General features: G+C 31.5%; 1 protein-coding gene and 1 long non-coding RNA gene across 9 annotated transcripts in view; one reads left to right on the top strand and one right to left on the bottom strand.

Annotated features, from left to right (window-relative positions):
- Nucleotides 1-19,345, bottom strand: part of LOC100650844 (la-related protein 1B) — a 30,695-nt gene extending 11,350 nt beyond the window's left edge. For 6 of the 8 annotated variants that reach the window (XR_007224399.1, XR_007224398.1, XR_007224400.1 and 3 more), the window contains exons 1-16: nucleotides 17,477-19,345; nucleotides 5,438-5,511; nucleotides 5,274-5,327; nucleotides 4,713-4,881; nucleotides 4,502-4,606; nucleotides 4,276-4,433; nucleotides 3,934-4,058; nucleotides 3,666-3,855; nucleotides 2,752-3,309; nucleotides 2,276-2,433; nucleotides 1,737-1,962; nucleotides 1,500-1,667; nucleotides 1,153-1,406; nucleotides 904-1,064; nucleotides 403-657; nucleotides 33-166 (exon numbers count right to left, since the gene is read on the bottom strand). Coding sequence is in view for 5 of the 8 variants with exons in the window: in XM_048406775.1 (XP_048262732.1) it covers nucleotides 33-166; nucleotides 403-657; nucleotides 904-1,064; nucleotides 1,153-1,406; nucleotides 1,500-1,667; nucleotides 1,737-1,962; nucleotides 2,276-2,433; nucleotides 2,752-3,309; nucleotides 3,666-3,855; nucleotides 3,934-4,058; nucleotides 4,276-4,433; nucleotides 4,502-4,606; nucleotides 4,713-4,881; nucleotides 5,274-5,327; nucleotides 5,438-5,511; nucleotides 17,477-18,308 (3,621 nt within the window). In the remaining 3 variants the exon portion in view is untranslated. Of the gene's footprint in view, nucleotides 1-32; nucleotides 167-402; nucleotides 658-903; nucleotides 1,065-1,152; nucleotides 1,407-1,499; nucleotides 1,668-1,736; nucleotides 1,963-2,275; nucleotides 2,434-2,751; nucleotides 3,310-3,665; nucleotides 3,856-3,933; nucleotides 4,059-4,275; nucleotides 4,434-4,501; nucleotides 4,607-4,712; nucleotides 4,882-5,273; nucleotides 5,328-5,437; nucleotides 5,512-8,274; nucleotides 8,682-17,476 lie in introns of those variants that run through there. The other 2 variants (XM_048406776.1, XM_048406777.1) reach the window with 2 other exon arrangements.
- LOC105665842 lies at nucleotides 8,339-10,391 on the top strand. The gene is made up of 3 exons (XR_001098781.2): nucleotides 8,339-8,463; nucleotides 9,363-9,478; nucleotides 10,239-10,391. It is a non-coding gene; the product is annotated as an uncharacterized LOC105665842 (long non-coding RNA).
- Nucleotides 19,346-19,651: the final 306 nt, after the last annotated feature.

The following is a 19,651-nucleotide window of genomic DNA, read 5'->3' as shown; positions in this document are numbered from 1 at the left end:
TGTTATCTTTTATGTTTAGATAGAACATTTACCTCAACTACTCTAAAGTCTTCGATACTCTTGAATTTAGACAAATACTCCTGTAATTTAAGATCTACTTGAAGTTGATCAGAGCGTTTATAATACTTTAAGAACGCCCAAAATTTTTCTAATCCATACAATTGACCTACAAGGGGAAAATAAAATATTAGCACATTGTATTCAAACTAAACAACGATTTTTAATTTAATTAATGCTTGTTGCTATGTTAAGTACCGCACACAAGACAAATTGATCTTATGGTACCAACTGAACATTTCATTTACTTTAGCACACCCTTACCGTTTAGTTAACAATAAATGTTATAACTAAACAACCTATAATGTGCATCAAGTTGGATGTTTTAGAAAGAAATATACTAACCACTTTCGTAATCTTGTATCGTTTCGACTTGGAAATCTTTATACAGGTGATGTCTAAATCTCTTCTCCAAACCGTAACTATAAAATCTAAAAAGGCATTCTAAACCATATCGATAACCCTCAGAAGCATCTTCTTTGGCTACAGTCCTGAATTCTTCATACATAGTACGATTGAAATTTTCCCGCAAGAAGAATGACCAAAAACGGAAAAGTGTGTTCATTTCTTGAGATTGGCCAATTCCAAGTCTCTTACGTTCTGAAATAATATAAATATGATGAAAATTTGTATATCCAAAGGAATTATAATTTATGTACGCTAAGATATTTTCAGATCCTCTTTTCTCTTCATGATATTCCTCAGTCGGGAAAAGAAGACAAAAATAAAATAATTCATCATTATGTATACTTATATAAAAAATATTAATCGTCTATAGTACTAATTTAGATAATACCATTTCATGAATCATAAAAAATAATTTAAAAAACGAAAATTTATATTCACCTTTCAAGCAACGTGAATGATACTTGTGATAGACCTGCTGTGTAAAACCATTTTCTTTTAGAAGAGCATGACTCGGGTGATGAAAAATAGGCAATGATTGTGGTGCACTTCCGTAACTACTCGCAAGGTAACCTTCATTTGGACTTGTTCCTGTGCTACTTCTGTACAATACAATAAAAGTATAAAATTATTAAATTGTTATTAAACTTTTTTCGCTTGTTATACAACTTGTTGGCGATGTAAATTTACCCCGTAGAATATGTACGCGGTCGATGCTCCCGAACGTCCATAATCCAACCAACGTGATGTTCAACAGGCGGATTATTGCTATGTCGTGTTTTTCTTTTTCGTGGTGTTCTGGGATCTACCGAAGGTTCGTCTTTTACTACCGCGAAGAAACGAGGAACCACTCCTCTTCTACTATCCCTTCTCAATTTATCATTCCAACGACTTCTATCTACACGACGATCTCTTCTCTCTTGACCATCTGTAGTCATTGACATCTATGGATACAATAATTACATTAAATGTAAAATGTGAAGTGAGCAATATTAATATAATTAATAAGATTAAATAAATATGAAATGAAAAAGTACCTGCGTTGGAAGCGAACGAGACACTTCCATATCTTCTATTGCAGATGGTGGTGGAGGAGGAACTTCTGGATTAGCTTTTTTAGGCGCTTTAGGAGCCATTTTTTCAAAATCTTCTTGACTAATCACATTAACAGTTTTATAGCTTCCAATTGACGACGAAGATCCATACTATAAAGAATGAAGTAACTCAAATCTATGTATGTCAGAGAAATATTCTAAAAAATGATTTAAACTTACCCTTTGACCATCTTTCATCCATAAATCTTCTTCGTAATAGTATAAACCATCATTGATGGCTTGCTCGAGATCCTGGGTCATTTTTACTCTTGTTGTCCAGTCACCAGTCCGATCATGACCTTCGTGTTTCGGAATACGCGTTGACATAGGCACCGACGTTTGTGTGAAGATTAAAAGTTTATTGACATCTCTATCTGACAACTCATAATCCTCATCGTCTTCAGACCTACAATATATCACATGTTAACTTTTACACATACAGAGTAACCTGAGAAAAAGACACAATAGTTTAGAAGTATATAGTAATCAGTAAAATAAAAATATAATGTCGTGCTAACAATTCAAAATAAATCAGGAACTTCATTTACAATTTCTTTCTAAGAAGACATTCAATTTGCTTTAAAATGCTAATCTGGAGTTTGCTGTAGTATATAAATACTTTTTGCTATTTTTTATGAATACTATATACTCTTAAGTTATGAACGCATGTATAAAATTCATAATATAATCAAAAGAAAGTCAAACAAATAGCAACAAACCATTCAGAAAATGCATTGTGACGGCCAGTTGGTGGTGGCGTATCAAGTTCCTCGTCAAACTGAAAGTCTAACTCCTCTCTTTCTTCGCTTTTAACGTTATCAATTTTTTCTTTTTCTTCGTTTCTTTCCTTATGTGATGGTTTCACCCTTCGCCTTACCTATTATTTTCATGAACTCAGTTATTACTTATTACTAATAGTAATAACTTGTTTGAAATAGATCCACAGTTTGTGTCGCAATTTTTATACACCAATGACGTTTCAGGCAAATATTCTAATTTACTTAATCGGTAACACAACATCCTATTAGACCATTTTATAAATTCATTGCATTCTTTATAGTTCTAGGTAAAAAAGTACAGTTCAATTTAAGATCTTGAATAAGTTGTAAAAGTGGAAGTGTTTTTTCTGTGGATTAAAAAAACGCGAATATTTAATTTCAATGTTGGTACTAATAATACACGAAAAAAAGATTACCTCTTTCCAAACACCATTGACAGATTGTGATTCTCCGTTGACTTGCACTTCTGGTACGGAGGATGGACTAGAACACTTGACTGTTGTGGACATTTTATCGTCCGGTTTCGAGGCTTTGTTTCTTGAGAGCAGTAATGAATTGTCACTCGACAGTCCTGGAATGCTTCTTACTTCTACTGATTGTTTTTCTGTCTTGAACGATTCGCTTGTATTATCGAATACAATAGGTTCGTTATTTTTGTCTGTCAGTTCGTTCGAAATTGGTATGAACTCCGGTACGTCAGGATTTAAACTGTCGCCTATCAATGAGGATATACTTTCTGATTCACTAAGCCTTCCTATTGTTGGGACAATATGGTTGGATTGAAGAACGCGCGGAACTGGGGGAATAGGAATTGTAGATAAAGGTCTCGCGGCAGGGCAAAAATCGGATTCGGACGTGGAGGAAAGTATTACTTCGTTTTGAGATGGATTTGAAGTATCAGACGGTTCTAAGAATACGGGATTTCCAGCCGCGTCCAAGATAGGCCACTTCAAAGGATCTATTTTCGTTCTAACCTAATAAAAAAAAAAAAAAATAATAACATTAGTCATTAACTCTTGAAAATGATTTTAGAGATTCTGCAATAATATTTCAAAATTGATATTTCATAAAAGACAACAATAGCTGATAACTCGTATCTCAATCAATCGCTATAATACAGTAAAAAATATATTTTCCAGGGATGAATTTGTGAGGAGGCCTACTTTCAAACTCCATTCATTGAACTTAAATTAAGCTCGAATGGTGTCAGCGAATCCTCTTCCATTTTATCTAGCACAATTCTTTCACCAAAGACACAAAATGATGTAGCGATGATGATTCGAATTTCGATTTGTGCATTATTAGAATTACGAATATACGTTTATTTTACCTTAAATCCATCCACTAATTCTAATTTGTCGGATTCCATAATTGCCTCAATAACAAGTCCAACATCCGTCGTTAAAGTTTGTACACGATGAAAAGAAGCAATTAAAGTAATAGGTAAAAAGCCTTGTGCGTCCATTTTACGACGCAAAAAGAAGTCTCTTAAAAGATTTTCTTCACTGAAGTAATATTCTCTGTGTAAATATAAATTACATATTAAAAAAAAAAGAATTGTGTATTGTTTTTGTTTTTCACTGATTTATCAAACTTACATTTGATTCCTGAGAAATTCCTTAAGCGTCGTTGTATTTATGTTAATGAAATTTGCATTATTAAAATAAAATGTTCCCATGTAAGCCATCATATAATTAGGATCCAAAAGTCCAAATTTATGCATCTAAAAAAATGTGTCAATTGAAAATAACTTGTTTAGAGATTTAAAGTTCTTTATCTCTGTATTAACATTCAATATCAGGTCTACTTTCGCTACTCTTCAAAGAATATTCTGAGAGATTCCCATTAACTTATCATCATTATTAATATAATTTATATTATTTATTATTTTTGTTATATACGAAATGTAGATAATAAGAAAATAGTAAACATAAAACTACCTGCATATAAACTTGGTCGTGCCTGTGCCTGAAGCTACCACGATAAGCGCCTCGTCCACCACGCCCTCCTCCTCTTCCTCTGTAACTTCGCCCACCCCGTCCACCTCTTGTAATGTACGCTGGCCTATCATGCTCTCTATTTCTGTACGAATCTGCTTCTGTTAAAAGATATAATTCTAAGTTTAATATGCAATACTTAGAATATCATGAAATATTTATTAAATACCTTCTCCACCCTTTTCCCTCTGATTATGGTACTTTGGTGACCGATCTCTTTTGCTTCGATTTTTTGCTATATCTATTTCCAACGGTACCCATTTTTGCTTATTCACTATAAAGGTGAAACAAGAATATTAAAGATTCAACTTAAAAAATAACTCTTCGCTCATCTTTTATCATTTATGTCATAACAAAGAAAATAAATCAGTGCTTGTTACCTTTTTTTTTCTTTTCATTACCATCCAAATGTTCTTCATCATCCTGTTGACAATGGTTCTGCTCCTTATTTTCTTTTCCTCTGCTTTCGACAGCATTACTGCTACTTTCTCTGCAGTTATTCTGTTCAATCACACCATTTTGCTTCTGTGCTGTTACAGCTGTCTTCTTCTAAAGGAAAATATTTTTTTAGTTAGTGACATGTACAAAGAAAGTTATATTAAGGAAATAAATAATTGTTTGAATGTCAAATGATTTCACGGATAAGAAATACGTCCGCAATGAGACAACATTCGATTTTACTATAGCAAAATATCTACGCTCATAGGTAAATACAGGATATTACATTCTATGAGTTCTAGCTTTTGCATAGTACATTTTTTTACTTTTAAAACAATAACTGAGAATCCCAAATATGACTAAAGTAATTTTTAACAAATTTTTTTAATTGATAAACTAAATGATGAAATATAGTAGCGTTGATTAAATATTATTTTATTAAAAAGTTCCGTTGACAAGATAACGTAAGCATTCAAAAAATACGACAAATAATTTCAACCAACCTCTCCTGAAGCTTCTAACGTTGGCCAATCGCCGATATCTGAGAAGTCGCTCGCCTGTAAAAGTCACAAACTAGATTTTAATTGTGTCCCATAAATTATAATAAGAAATTAAAAATATTAACATTATTATTATTTTACCATACAATTGGAATCATTGCATATACCTTTTGATTAAATTTTCTCCTATCCTTTGATACCGTCACAATAGTCGGATGATTTCCAGTGTTGACGCCGTTTTCTGTAACAAAGTATTTTAATAGAATAGAATATTTTCTAACATCAAACTTTTCAACCGTAAACCAATTCTTATCGTGTCACTTATAATCTATTCGTAACTTCGTGACCTATATTATCTACAGAACACGTGCTTCATAAATCCTTTTATCTATGACTGTGACCCAAAGAAAATGCACAAAGAATTTAAACAAAAGGGACGGCACTTTTTATTGGGTCCTATTATCACGAACACGATAATTTCTATGGAAAAAATGGAGCTAGATTTTTAAGCAAAATGTTACTAAGCAATAAGTCCGTGAAAATATTTGTATTTAGTATTATTATTTATTATTATTATTATTTAGTATTAATATTTACTACACCATCAAACATTCATGTTCATTTCAAAGGAAAAGTGATACTTACACCATATAACATATGGCGGGTAATAAATAATTTGTTATCTTCGTTAAATATTTAACAAAAGTTCTACGACATTTGCATATACGTAGTTTATATTCAACATGAATGAATGATTTAATACTAATATAATCTTATTAAAATCATAAAGTTTGTGTTCGTATGACTATGAACATAGAAAATTCTGCTGGTAAAATTCCATAATATGGAAATTACATTTGTAGCCTTCTTACTTCTTATTTATCAAAAATAATGTTTTCCTTTCAAACAAATTATTCTTGTTATATTTCTTGCAAATGATCCTCTTCTCAAATACAAATTTATTAGTACGTCGTTCATATTGTATATACAGCGTGTTTCAGTCTGTTAGATCTATACCTTTGAGTATAAATCAGAAAGAAATATAAACACAGTTTGAAATTTTACTAAATAAATTTTTATGAAAGGATAGACAAGAATAGGCTCCTGATCTATACAATCACTAAATGTCTCTTTCACAACGTTCACCATTTCTGCCGCTAGCTGTGGTAAAAAATTATATATTCAGTCCACATAGTTATCAGTTCATTCAGTCCACCCAGTCATCAGTACATTCAGTCCACACAGTCATCAGTACATTCAGTCCACACAGTCATCAGTACATTCAGTCCATACAGTCATTAGTACATTCAGTTCATATTTATGAATATTTATTTAATATATTTTCTTTTATAATTACCAATACATAAAAATTTAATAACATGAAATCAGTTGATATTGGAAGAGTGAATATTGTCCCTTTCATGTTTTCCATCTTTATTATAAATTTTTAATAAAGTTTCGAATCGTCCATATCTACATTACGTTTTGACAAAGTTTGTTTAGAAGAAATTGAAACATCCTGTATATATAAACACGCAATAACTGAAAACGCACAAACGAGAATTTGACACTATCCCCGATTTCTTTATTTTCTATAAATAAGCAATGCAACGTGTGCGCTAGAAATGTACATACGACTTCTCGAAACATAGGGCGCATGTTACGCAAGTGATACCGGCTGTAGATTTGCTTGTTGACCTGTTTTCGGTCGAGTCGATCTTTCGTTTGCTTCGAAAACACAAATCACCGCGAAAGCGAAAGTAACTCACGCATTACCGTGTCCTGCTTCTCGCGTTACAGTCTCGATGATCTAGACCTAACGAGTTTGGCAAAAATTCTCTTCCATAATTAATTCCAGGCAGAAAGATATCAATAAAGATAAGGAGATGGAAACAAAAGTAATCTTACGTATCTTGCACAATGATACATTAAAATAATGTATTATAGAATTTGAGTACACTAAAAGATTGGTACTATCAGTAAAATACAATAATGTTTGGTGTAGTCACTGCAGGAATATATTCTGAAATACTTAGTATATAAAAATCTCGATAAGCCTTGAATTTTAAGTTTTTATAGTATATAAGATACAGATGAAGAATAATTCAGAAATTTTGAATCCTGACGCTTTCAAGATTCACCGAATTTTTTAAAACTTACTACCTGTTAAGATTCAAAATTCGAAACTGTTTAAAGTCTTAAATATTGAGGTGCCAACTAAGTAAAACCCAATATAATACTTTTTAAGTATTTAATCATGGTCTAATTTTCGTAATATATGTTGAAAAACTTCGAATCGATTCGGAATCATTAGCCAAGGGTAACGAACGACCAACAAATTTATTAAGTAACATGCGTAGGATAAATTTCTATAGTAGAAAACTTACTAAATAAAAACAAAATAAAATACATACTAAAACACAGAAAATAAAAGGGTATCTGCTAAGGATATTGCACAGAAGATTTCTGCGATACCAACGTATAGAAAAAACAAAAACATTCCATTCCAAGCAATTCGATCTCTTAGAAACGGAACCTAAACATTGCAGGCTTAGGTTAACCTCGTAAGGACAGAAAAAGAATTGCGCGCGCATAAAAAAAGCCCCGAGCGTTTTTTTTCGACTGCGATTCAACGGGACCTCGACTCTTTGTACTTTAGCATGCATTATTTTCTAGCTGAGAAATCGATTTTATAACACTATCTTCTTAACTGATTGGCTTCCAATTTTTCTGCATTCAAATTAATTCAACAGAAGTAAGCTTCTGTAAAATAATAATAACGCATTAGTGTAAACGCGTCTTATAAACAATTATCAATAGAAGAATAATAAAAAATATTACAAATACAGAAAAATGTTCGCATTTCTTTCTCCAATATTATTTACTTAAAACTTAGTACAGATGCAATATAAATTTTCTCATCTTACAAATATGATTAATAGCAATAACCCTGAAGGAAACGTAAAAATATTATCGTTAGTATTAAGAATCAATTAAAACTCACGTTGAACAGTATCGCTTTTATTTTTATTTATCCTCATTGTGTATCGCGTCTATGAAGACTCTGTTCGTATGAGATACGTCTTCGTTAAAAACTCGGTTCTGCTCACTAGACTTCAGTTCTTCGTTATTCACGCGTAGAAAAGGATATCTCAAACTTTTATATAACGTTCGTGTAAGGAGAGATTCGCGCGTAAGCTAATACTTCTTGATAATGATATAGAAGAGAAAAGCACATTCGAAACAGAGAGAAACAGCTAAATTCGAAATATTATAATCGGATTCACGCACTTATATAGCATTACGACGGTCACTTCACTTTCGCGCAACAGGTGCGATCGTGTATCTTCATTCGCTGTTTTTCTTTATACACACTTTATTATATATAAACACTTATTAAGCAGAGTTCTTCAGAAATATAAGTTAATATGAACCCTATAATGAAAACTTCCAAGTTCGATATAACTTTTTCACGCGTTTAATGATGTAAAACATTAAAAAAAATATCGTTCATATGTTTTGCGATATCTAGTTTAATATTACAAAATTTAATATTTACAGAAAGTTTTGTATTTTCAAATAAATTACTATATTTAGCTATATAAAAAATTTTATCCCGATAAAATAAAGAATTTTAGTGTGCTATTATATGGTTAACGAACCCAATAAGATCATTTTAAATCTTCCCACTGATTTTGCGCGTACATAAAATAGTAACTAGCACCAACTAAAAACTATACAAAGTTCTTTCCATATGTTATGAAATTTACTGCACCTTATATTCAAGACAATGATCATAGAGCACATAAATACAATTTACTGGCAATGGTATATCTAAAAATAAGACAACTAATAACCAATAAGATTTATTACTTCGAAGCGAATAAAAAGATGCACTCTCGGTGAACAAACTGTTACATCAATGAATATTTCTCTAATTTCTGTAATGCACGAAATGTTATCATTTAATGTTTGAAATTAAGTGCTCACACATATATCTGTCTTGCACTATAATAACTTTTTTTTAAAGAGAGTTTTTTAATACATATGTTTTAAGAATAGTGAATATTAGAAAAGAATTCTTTTGACTAGAGACACAATGGAAAACCCGCCATATACTATTTCGTAGCTGCAGCTCGAGAGTCAACGGTGCACTGAGCCGCCAGGCAAAAAGGGAGAATCGAAAACGCTTGCAGCGACCAAGAACGGTAAATACTGGCAGCTGCTTCGCTAGTCTTTGATGTGCAAACAGCATTAAGTGCAATTTTCATCTCCATTCTACTGGCTCCTTTCGTCTTCGATTTAGGAAGAGTCCGTTAGAAATAGCTAGATCGATGATTTTTCGGTTGAATGATATAGTAATTTTTTAAATTAATTGATCAATACCTGTTTCGAAATATGTAATATCTCTTGTTAAAAGATGTTTTAATAACATTGAAGACTGATTACTTCTAGATTGCAAATTTATATTTTTATAAATATAATTAAAGAAATGAAATCTAGATACACAGTTGTTTTACATACTAAGTATTGTAACGAATACTATACTTAGAATATTTCATATATTTTTGTATACTATGTGTACTCTGAGTAATTTTACATTTTCCATGATAATATAAGAATCCATAGTCTAGAGAATCCATAGTAAAAAGAAAAAGGTTATTTATTTATTTACTAATGGGATCTGCCTAAGTAATGACACTAGGCAAGAACTGATAAATGGTGTGACTCAATTTCGTTTATAATATCGGCATTGTTATCGGAAGGTTACATTGCAAACAGTAAATTTTACTCATATCGCTAGATATGCAAGAAATCAATATTTCTTACGAAACGAAGTAACCAAGCGGGAAAGCTTGATGGCAACCGATTTGTACCATCTTGTTACATCGATAACTAGCTAACACAATAACACGCGTACGCGCGCTCAACAACTTCCGGTCAATTCAATACGTAAATTTGTCGTAGGAACAACTCATGGGTGCCGCACAAGGAGGCCGGCGGCCGGTTACGAACAGAGAACAAGGAGAACGGAGGAAAACTTGTTTGCTCGTGTCAGATCCTGTAGTGAATCGCTCAAAGCAATGTTAAAAATATAGCATGTAAAGTTCGACGTAAAAACGAATCAATATCCTACTCTCTCTTTTTTAAATACCAATTTAATATATTTTGCAACCGGTGAAATGAAAATTTATAGATGAAACAAAAAATGTTAATTAGCATGAAATATTCATGCGAATATTTAGAGGTAAGAATTTCAACGCGCTAGGTTCATTAAGTAACACATTAACGATACCTGACGTAACATTACGTTTCTTCGTGATTAACCAAACAAGTCAATTGCTAATGATTCTAGAAAAAGAATAATTTTTTGCATTCATTGAAATTTTAATTTTAGCAAGAGATGAGACAAAACAGAGTGCAATAATTCTTATTAATATATTACAACATCAGTTCTCATTAGTAGAAATATAAATTTTAATTATAGTATAGTATCTGCACTACAAAATATTCGGCTAGAGAGACACTTTTTGGAAGTTTCTGAGGTCACTGAAGTCGAAAGTTAGGTTCGTTTTTAACAGAAATAAGGCTTAAAAAATTTCGGTCGACTTGTTAATGTGACGTCCTCATGGATTCTGATACTTCCTTTCTTAAAATTTGGTACTCTTAACCTATTGTGTGACTTATTATGCATTTGAATCGCAACTATTGGATTAGGTTATTTTCTATTTTTTGGCCGCCGTGATCATACAGAGAGCTGTATGTACAAATTTGAACGGCAAAATTGACATTTGGAACATTAGCATTAGCCGTGCCGTTAATTGTTTCGCCGCTTACCACTTACAGCTCTATATGATCACGATCTTACATGGATTTTTGCATTTAAAGTCTTCGTCTGCCAGATGTGCATAAGACCGAATTTTCAAAATCGTTCATTTCCATAAAAAAATTATCCTCATTTTCGATTTTAACGATTTAAAATACCCCTGAACACACGCATACAGATATAAAATTTTGCAATATCGGATACTATACATTACCCAATTTTATTTAGTATTTTGCATAGTAAGCAACGTATCAAATAACGACGAAATTTGAAATGGCAAAAATGTTCGGGTAATAAACAAGTTACACCAAAATTATATTAATTTTACAATAATTTTAAACACGTATATGTATAAACATGTATTGTATATATTTTATATATTATTGTATATATTATATAGTATTGTATATATTTTATATATTTTATATTTTATACAAGGCTAAATTCTTATCGTTGCTTTAAATACAATAACTTGGAATATTCTACTTTAACATTTTTGTGAAATTGTGAGCTCTTATTAGTATTCTACTCTACTATTATTTTGATATTATCCATGTATTACGTCATGTAATCACATTCAAAAGCAAAAGGAAGTGATCTTGACACTACGACTACTTTTTTCTATTTGTATTCTTATTTAACATAAATGCATACACGTTTGAAAGGCATTCATTGGCCTTTACGATTCTACTTTTATCGAAGGTAGAAGGTCTACAACTTGAAACAGGTTTCCCTCTCACCACTCTCACTTTCTGCGAAACATTTTAATAAAATATATGGAACGCTGAAATAATGAGGGAACCAACGACTATAATTTTCCCTCGTAGACGTGAGATTATTATACCACTCGCTTTGCAACTATTTTGCAATGCGCATTTCAATCTACTAACAAATAAATAATGTGAACATATGTGAATACTGGAACCAGTAAGGAAAAAAGTACTAATTGAAACATAGAAACGATCAGATATTTCTTTAACCTATGAACAGTGCACGAAATAAAATCGATTGTAAATATATTTTTTAAATTCAGGTCACCTTAGCTTTTAGCATTTGCTGTGATTCATAATAACTGAAAGTATTTAAACATATATCATGGGAAACTTTTAGAAATATGTGTATGATGTATGTTATATAGATCTTTTATTCTTGTAAATGTGAAACTATTCACTCTTCTTTTGCAATCGTACTCGCTGTTCATTGGTTAGATCCTAGAGAAATTCGAGAGTGAACGTCTGAATTACAGCGAAGAATGTAATAACGAATACAGTTATGAGAGGGCCTATGAAGTTAGCATCCCGGAGTGCAAATTTTTATTAAAAAAGAAAACAAACAGTATTCGTTTTTTCACGACTGTCCAAGCAAAATTTTAAGTTTTCTTAAATTTTCCTTCTTTTAAGAATCGACATTTTTTATTGATTTCATAAATATCTCTTATTGCATTTTCTGTAAATTAAACATTAGAATCGTTTGTCCAATCGTCGTTTTTAATAATCCATGTAACAGAATTGACAGACATAGAAACATAAGTCATTCAATGGACAATATTATCAACTATGTTACGAATTATCAACTAGGTAACGGTCAGTCAGGTTGCAACTAATCCATTGATGTTGCTAACTGTGAACGCTATTAACGCTCACAGTGGAGGTAAGTTAAAGATGCAGAGTAACGTTATGTTTAGTTGATTTATTTGCATCGTCTAGGGATTATCCTTCCCATTAGGGTTTTTATGGGATGGGAATCTATTCCTTCCAGATGTACCATTGTGGGTGGATCTCCTCTGCTATTGTTCATCGATACTAGATGTTTGCTTTACAACGAGCAGGTATGCCATCCGAAGGACAATGTCAGGAAAGGTGTACTTACGGTAATTCATTTTTGTAATGTATTGAAAATGATTGTAAAATTATATTAACACATAGCCAACCGAACGGAAAGATCTCCCCTCTGTGAAGACCCTCTGCGTGACCGAACGTGGAGGTCTCCCTTTTTAATTTTAGCAACGCGTTTTCTTTTTTATTCTTGTTATTATTAGTTATTGTTTACCTGGAATTGTTCCCAATTAATTGTGCTACTTTTTCTGCTTTTATAAAGTACAGTATATAATAAAATGCACCAATTTAGTGATGGTAAAATTAATTGAAAAGTTACACTATCAGTTATAATTAAAGTTCTAATCGAACGATACCATACTGCAACAAAATATTAAGATGCATTATAAATTATTAATTTCACGTTGAAGTCGTGTTATTTGTCTTTAGTCATCTTAAATGTTTTTAATTTTACCTATATTTTTTTTACATTTAATATATACTTTTAATTTGATATTTTATATAAACAATATGTGAAATCGTTAAATAAAATCATTACCACGAAATATAATTGACTACTTAAATAATTTTTAGGCTTCTTTGTTTTTTAAGTAATGAATATTAGTCCCCGATACTTGGAAAAATGCGCGGAAAAAAACGTATAGCTCTCTGTGGTGCGCACGGTTGGCTAGGTACTATATATATATATATATAAAAAAAGTTAGTAGAAATCTATAAGATACATGTATTTAAACACTGCAATAAATTAAGGATGCTTTTCAAATGTTCGTAAATAAACATAATTGTTCCTGGAGGCGCTAATGTCAAATGTTTTAATTTCGTCGTAACACTTTTTGAAAAATGGACGAACAAATATTTCGGTTGGACAAATGTGGACAAACAATACTGTTTGTTTTTTATATAAATTTGCACTTTGAAGTGCCAACTTCAGAGGCCTGGTTACGAGGCTTTTATAATTGTATCACGTGCTACTCCCTACTGTGAACCGTTTAAAAAGAGTGTCAATGTCGTTGTCCTTGACGTCTTCACTATTTGCACATAAATCGAATAATTGAACTGATCGATGACAATCTAATAATGAAACTTAATCTGCCAGATATTTTTAAGTATAAAGTAACAATGGATTCGCCAAATGAATTGAACTACGAAGTAACTGATTTCTTTATGTAGATCCATTACCTAGGGACCGTAAGTTCATTAACTAAAGAACATTAACTAGATTTAGGTTAGCTTTGGTTATTAAAAACTTTAATTACAGCGTTAAAGCTACTTTTCCTTCTTATGCTAGATCTCGCAATTCTAAAAAGTTACTATGTAGTAAACTAAAAGTAACATTCAGCTGATATACTAGCCTTTTTCTCCAAATAAAAATGTATGTTATCAGTATGTTTTTTAATGTATTAATATAAACTAACAAGTTTTTACAGCAGAAGATGTGCTGAATAATAAATATACACCTGTACTAACTAGTTAATTGCACATCAGCTTGTCATATTATACATTTGCTTTCATAATCGTAACTAATAGCTCGTTTACTAATAGCCCAATCGTTATCTGGTCTAGTATTTCTAATATTTCGAATTTATTAAGTAACCTTATTAGTTAGTTTAGCAGCAACTCTACTGTCAAACATCTCTCTTTTCTAACTACATACTTAGTGTTACCAATAGTTCAATAGCTTCATTTTATTTTAACGTTATTAGTAATTTAATTCCTTCCTATTTTACAGCCCCTCTTTCATAATATAAATTATAAATAACTTTTCGATCGCTAATATTATTGCAATGACACGTTGTATTGTACGTAATACTTGATATTTTTTTCAAATTCTACATTCATTTGAATGTTCATAAATTTTTGCTGTATCGCTCGCTATAATTTTTATTTTACTTTTTGTTTAATTTTAGTTAATTTAGCTATTTTTTGTTTTAATACTTTCAATTTACATAACGTGTATGATAATGTATTTTCTAAATAAATTAACTTGAAAAAAAAAATCAATTGACGTAGATTCTTAATGGCGCTATATATAATATATCTTAAATAATGCCTGAAATAATAATAAGATATATTATATATAGCGCTATTAATGTTGAAGCAATGTTGGATCAAGTGATTGAAAGTTTAACGAAGCAGAGAAAGGACCGCTCGGGAAGGGGATCAAAAATTTGTTATGCAAATGAAGAAAGACTATAGGTGACGTGTGTTGTGCTCGATTGCCAACATGGTTATTTTCTGGCCACGTATACCGAAGACTTGTCAACAGTGTTCAGATAAGACAATCGAATCAACCATTCGAAATTCCCTACTACTATTGTTATAATGATCGAACACCTGAATTACCGATGCGTATAACGTCCACCTGTACTCTTACATGGAGATGCAGTTTTTTTCCTAAATAACATTACATCTGACTAAACATTGTAAAAGCTGTTACATTATATAACGAAATTTGCTCACTTTTACTAACACCGCGTATTCTTATGTAAGAATATCGCATCAAACACGAGAAATAAATTACAACTTTTACAAAAGTTACATATAAAAAGTTTCAAAAATTCTATTACTACTTATTTTTTAGTATATTACGTATATGATTAATTCGTTTTATTGAATTAGACATGATTAGAGAACTTAGTAAAAGGTTTTTTTCAGGAAGATTATATTTTTAAATTAATTAATAAATATTAAAATATTAAAATAAGGAATTTCTAAATCGCAGAATTAATGTAATATATCATGTTGATTTTTAATTTTTCTTATTATTTATTTATTAATGCTTCTACTTGTGTTCCAGATTTCGTAACAAGTCTCACTTAATATACACCACTCTGTTCGTAGTTAGGTCACTTTCTCAATAATTCCGCTCAAAACTAAGAAACTACTTACAATCTGCAAATAGAAATGTGTTTCACAGAATTTTTGTAAAATTAATCGTCTACAATAATGTTTAAGATCAATCGTCTTTATGGTTAAGCGTCTATAACCAGTTTCAAAATTTGCGCGCAGCGTAATAGCACACATTTTCATTTCTTACTTTCCATAGAAAATGCACGATAAGGAAATCGAGAACTCTCTTCTATTTCTTCCTTGGATTTTTAAACAACATAGCTCATTTATGTAAGCTTTTGCAATATTTTTCAAATCACATTTCTAAAATCATTATACAATCGTACACATATTTTTAAAAAATACGTTCTATTAAAAAATTACATGTTAAATGTATGTTAGTATTATATATGATACTGAAGTGAATTTTTAAAACATATTTCCTAAAATAATATGAAAAATATGTTCTGCATAAAAATTTGAAATGATAGTCAATTTTTTCATGAGAAAGAATTATCTTTCATTTTCAATCATGAATGAATTAAAAATGACCCGAAGCAGTAAGTGATCAAAATGATTTCTATTGACTTTCATTAAATTAAATGCAAAAAATATCAACTTTGTTTCAACTTTATTATTTCATTACAATGCCGTTCTCCAATAACTGTATAGTTTATGAACGTGTGCCGATTGTACGGAGACAATAGAACGACATTGCTGTTGCGATTAATAGCGTTACTAATTGTAAAGAAAGTAACTAAATCAAACCGTCAACGTTATTATAAATATTTTTAATAATTATTAATAATTATTAGCGAAATAGGCGCTAATACATCAAAATGTAACTGTTCTTCCAAGTTTTGGCACAAAAATTATACATTGTTTTAAAAAATCCCAATGACCTTGATATTTTATCAATAAACAAGTTAATAAGAAAATACATTTCAGCATCACTTATTACTTTTGACTAGGTGTAATCTTTTTAAAAAATATTTTTCTGTGCAACATATTTCTTAGAAATTATTTACAGTCATCAAGATTTATAATTTGTCCTGTATACTATATGTAATAATTTATAATAGCATTTTAATAAACAGTAAATATTTTTAAAAAGTAAGCTTTTTAGTAATTTTAAAATTGTTTTGATAAAATATTAGTAAATGTTGCATTATAAGTATTATTTATATAATAATAATTGTATAAGTACCACAGTTTCCCCTTCTCCAAATACTTTATCCATATCAACAGTACTTCTGAAAATGTACTTCCATATACTCTGACTAGATAAGAATATTTTTCATCGCATGTGTAAAGTACAAAGTCATATTGATACAAATACCATAACACAGAAGGACTTACAAAAATTGATTAGCTTATTTACACAGTACTCCTATTCACAATAAATTTGATAACCACCATGACTTACTCGTGTTAGAATTTAAAAGAAACAAACAAAATGAAATACCTCTGTAAAAGTATTTCCAAAGCTGTATAGTATATTTGGAATGTAATGACATTAAAATTTATGAAAAGCATGCAACTCTGTTATATTAGTATGTTAAAAAGTTGAGACTTTTGTCTTGAACAAAGACTTGAATAGTGCATAAGTAATACACATAAATACTTTAATACTAATAATAATAATAATAATAATAATACTAATACTACTACTACTACTAATAAAATACTAAGAATAAATGAGTATTGGTACTCACCAACAATCCCTTGCTGCTGCTGAGGTTGAAGTACTCTTTTTTCTTTGTCAGTATGTTTTTCCATAGATAACACAGTCCCTGAAGATATGGTAGTGAGTAAATTTACAGGTGTAACTGGTGTTATAATTTTACTTTTAGTCCAAGGATTAACTGCAGGTAAAGGAGCTTCCACATATTTAACAGGAGCTGAAGATTGAATCTCCGATTCTGCCTCTGTTTCTTCCTTGTCTTTCAAAATATCTTTATTTCCCACAACATGGTCCATACCTCCTCTATCTCCACGATCTCGTTCCTTATACGACCTCTCATTGCTTCCAGTATGACCACGAAGAGGATGTCTGTGATCACGATGTTTCTGCCTTTCTCTAAAATCTCGCTGTTGTTCTCTTAATTTTTCTTTTCTTCTAGCACTTTTTGGTGCTACTGTCTGAAATTCTCCGTCACTTCCTATATCACCATTCATTTGTTCAACAGTGGCTTCTTGTCTTTCCTCAACTAAATTCCCCTTCTGAATAACTAACTGATTCTGTTCAATGGCAGTTGGTAATTCGTTTCCATAACGTTTCTCGATTTTGTTTTGTGGGTTGATTCTTCTTCCAGTTCTTTGATAAGACTTCCCTTTAACAGTGAAATTCTGAGAAGCAATACAATCCTTGATGGGTACAGATTGTTGTTGAACTACTTGACTACCAATGTTCTCCTTGTTGTTACCCTTGTTAACAACTCGGGTCTCGCTGCCACTTTTTGGATTCAAGATACTTGCATAAGAGACTCCGGGGCACTGTTCCTTCTCGGCACTTCCCTGCGTGCCACTGGCCACCTTGGCCGCCATTTTGAATAGTACGCGCCGAAAGACAAAACACGAGGTCCGAACACGAGGATTTTATTCAAAAAAGTTTTATAAGATATTGCTTCCTCTCAGGCGGTTGAGGAGTCCTGAGGAACGTCGAACACCCTCGGACACATTAATCTAACCGAACAGCCTCGTTGTCTGATTAGAGATTCGAGACGTATCGTGTGTCGATTCGGCTTTAAAACATCAATCTAAGGATATCCTCCATACTACAGACTGGATGCATGTCTCCTTCGAGTTCGTGCTTGACAAAGCACGAACACATTAAATTTAATAGAAGTTGGCGTTAAATTTAACACAAACGTAGAACACTAGCCGTTACTCCTTTTCGTTGACGAATAGAACGCCCACTCGAAACTCGTCACGAGAAATCGCTCTTTCCAGAAGGCGCGGTGTGCACACGCGGTCGTTACTGAATACCTATAACGTCTCTTTTTTTTCTCTTATAATTTTTTAATTCAGCCGTACCAGAATGTTCTTTAGAAATTCAACGAAGAACAAATTTCTGACGAAAAAATTTCTACTAAAATTCAATTGAATGTACGAAGAATTCTCGTTTTATGTACACGAGGCAGTAGGTTGCGTGGTTAAGAACACGCTGACTCGGCGATTTCACTAGACGATCGAAAATCAGCCGGTACAAATATTTTTCTAACCGATAATGAATAATTAAATGATGTTTAATCTACCTACTTTATAGATGATATATGTCGAAGAAACACAAGAATATACGCAGTGCGTGCCGAGTACAAACGAAGAAGTTAAAGTAGACGATCAGAATACATCTTGTTAATACAAGTAATTTTTCTTTGAGTTCTTCTTTATATTTTACGTATCTTTCCCGGATTGTTTGATATGGAGGTTAAAAATTTTGTTACAACAGCAACGAGTTCAGGAGCACCGTTTCAACGTCACGTTACCACGGATTACGTAAACACGACATTTTCGACGAACTTTTTCCACGGTAAAGCGGTCTGCAAAACACATGTGGCCAACGCTTACTCCTGGCCTGTACACGAGCGACTACACAGTTTCCGGTTTAATCGATTTTACTAGGCATTTTTGCAGGTGGCGCCACCATATTTCCTACTTTATTAATGCCCGCACGACTTAAATTAGTCCTCAAACTAGTACGTTTGGGTCACTACGAGAATCTTAAACAAGAGCTTTAAGATAAATAAAAAAAGAAAAAGATCTGTTTACTTCTAATCCTATTGTCCATACTTGACATAATTTCCTTGAATTAATATTTAATACAATTTAACTTGTTTTCTATATGGCGGTCTGTAATATGTATGATTTTTATTGATAAAATAAATAAT

The sequence above is a fragment of the Bombus terrestris genome, chromosome 6, assembly GCF_910591885.1.
Source record: "Bombus terrestris chromosome 6, iyBomTerr1.2, whole genome shotgun sequence".
Classification (NCBI taxonomy): Eukaryota; Metazoa; Arthropoda; class Insecta; order Hymenoptera; family Apidae; genus Bombus; species Bombus terrestris.
Note: the sequence above shows the minus strand (reverse complement) of the source record. Positions and strands in the feature narration are given on the sequence as shown.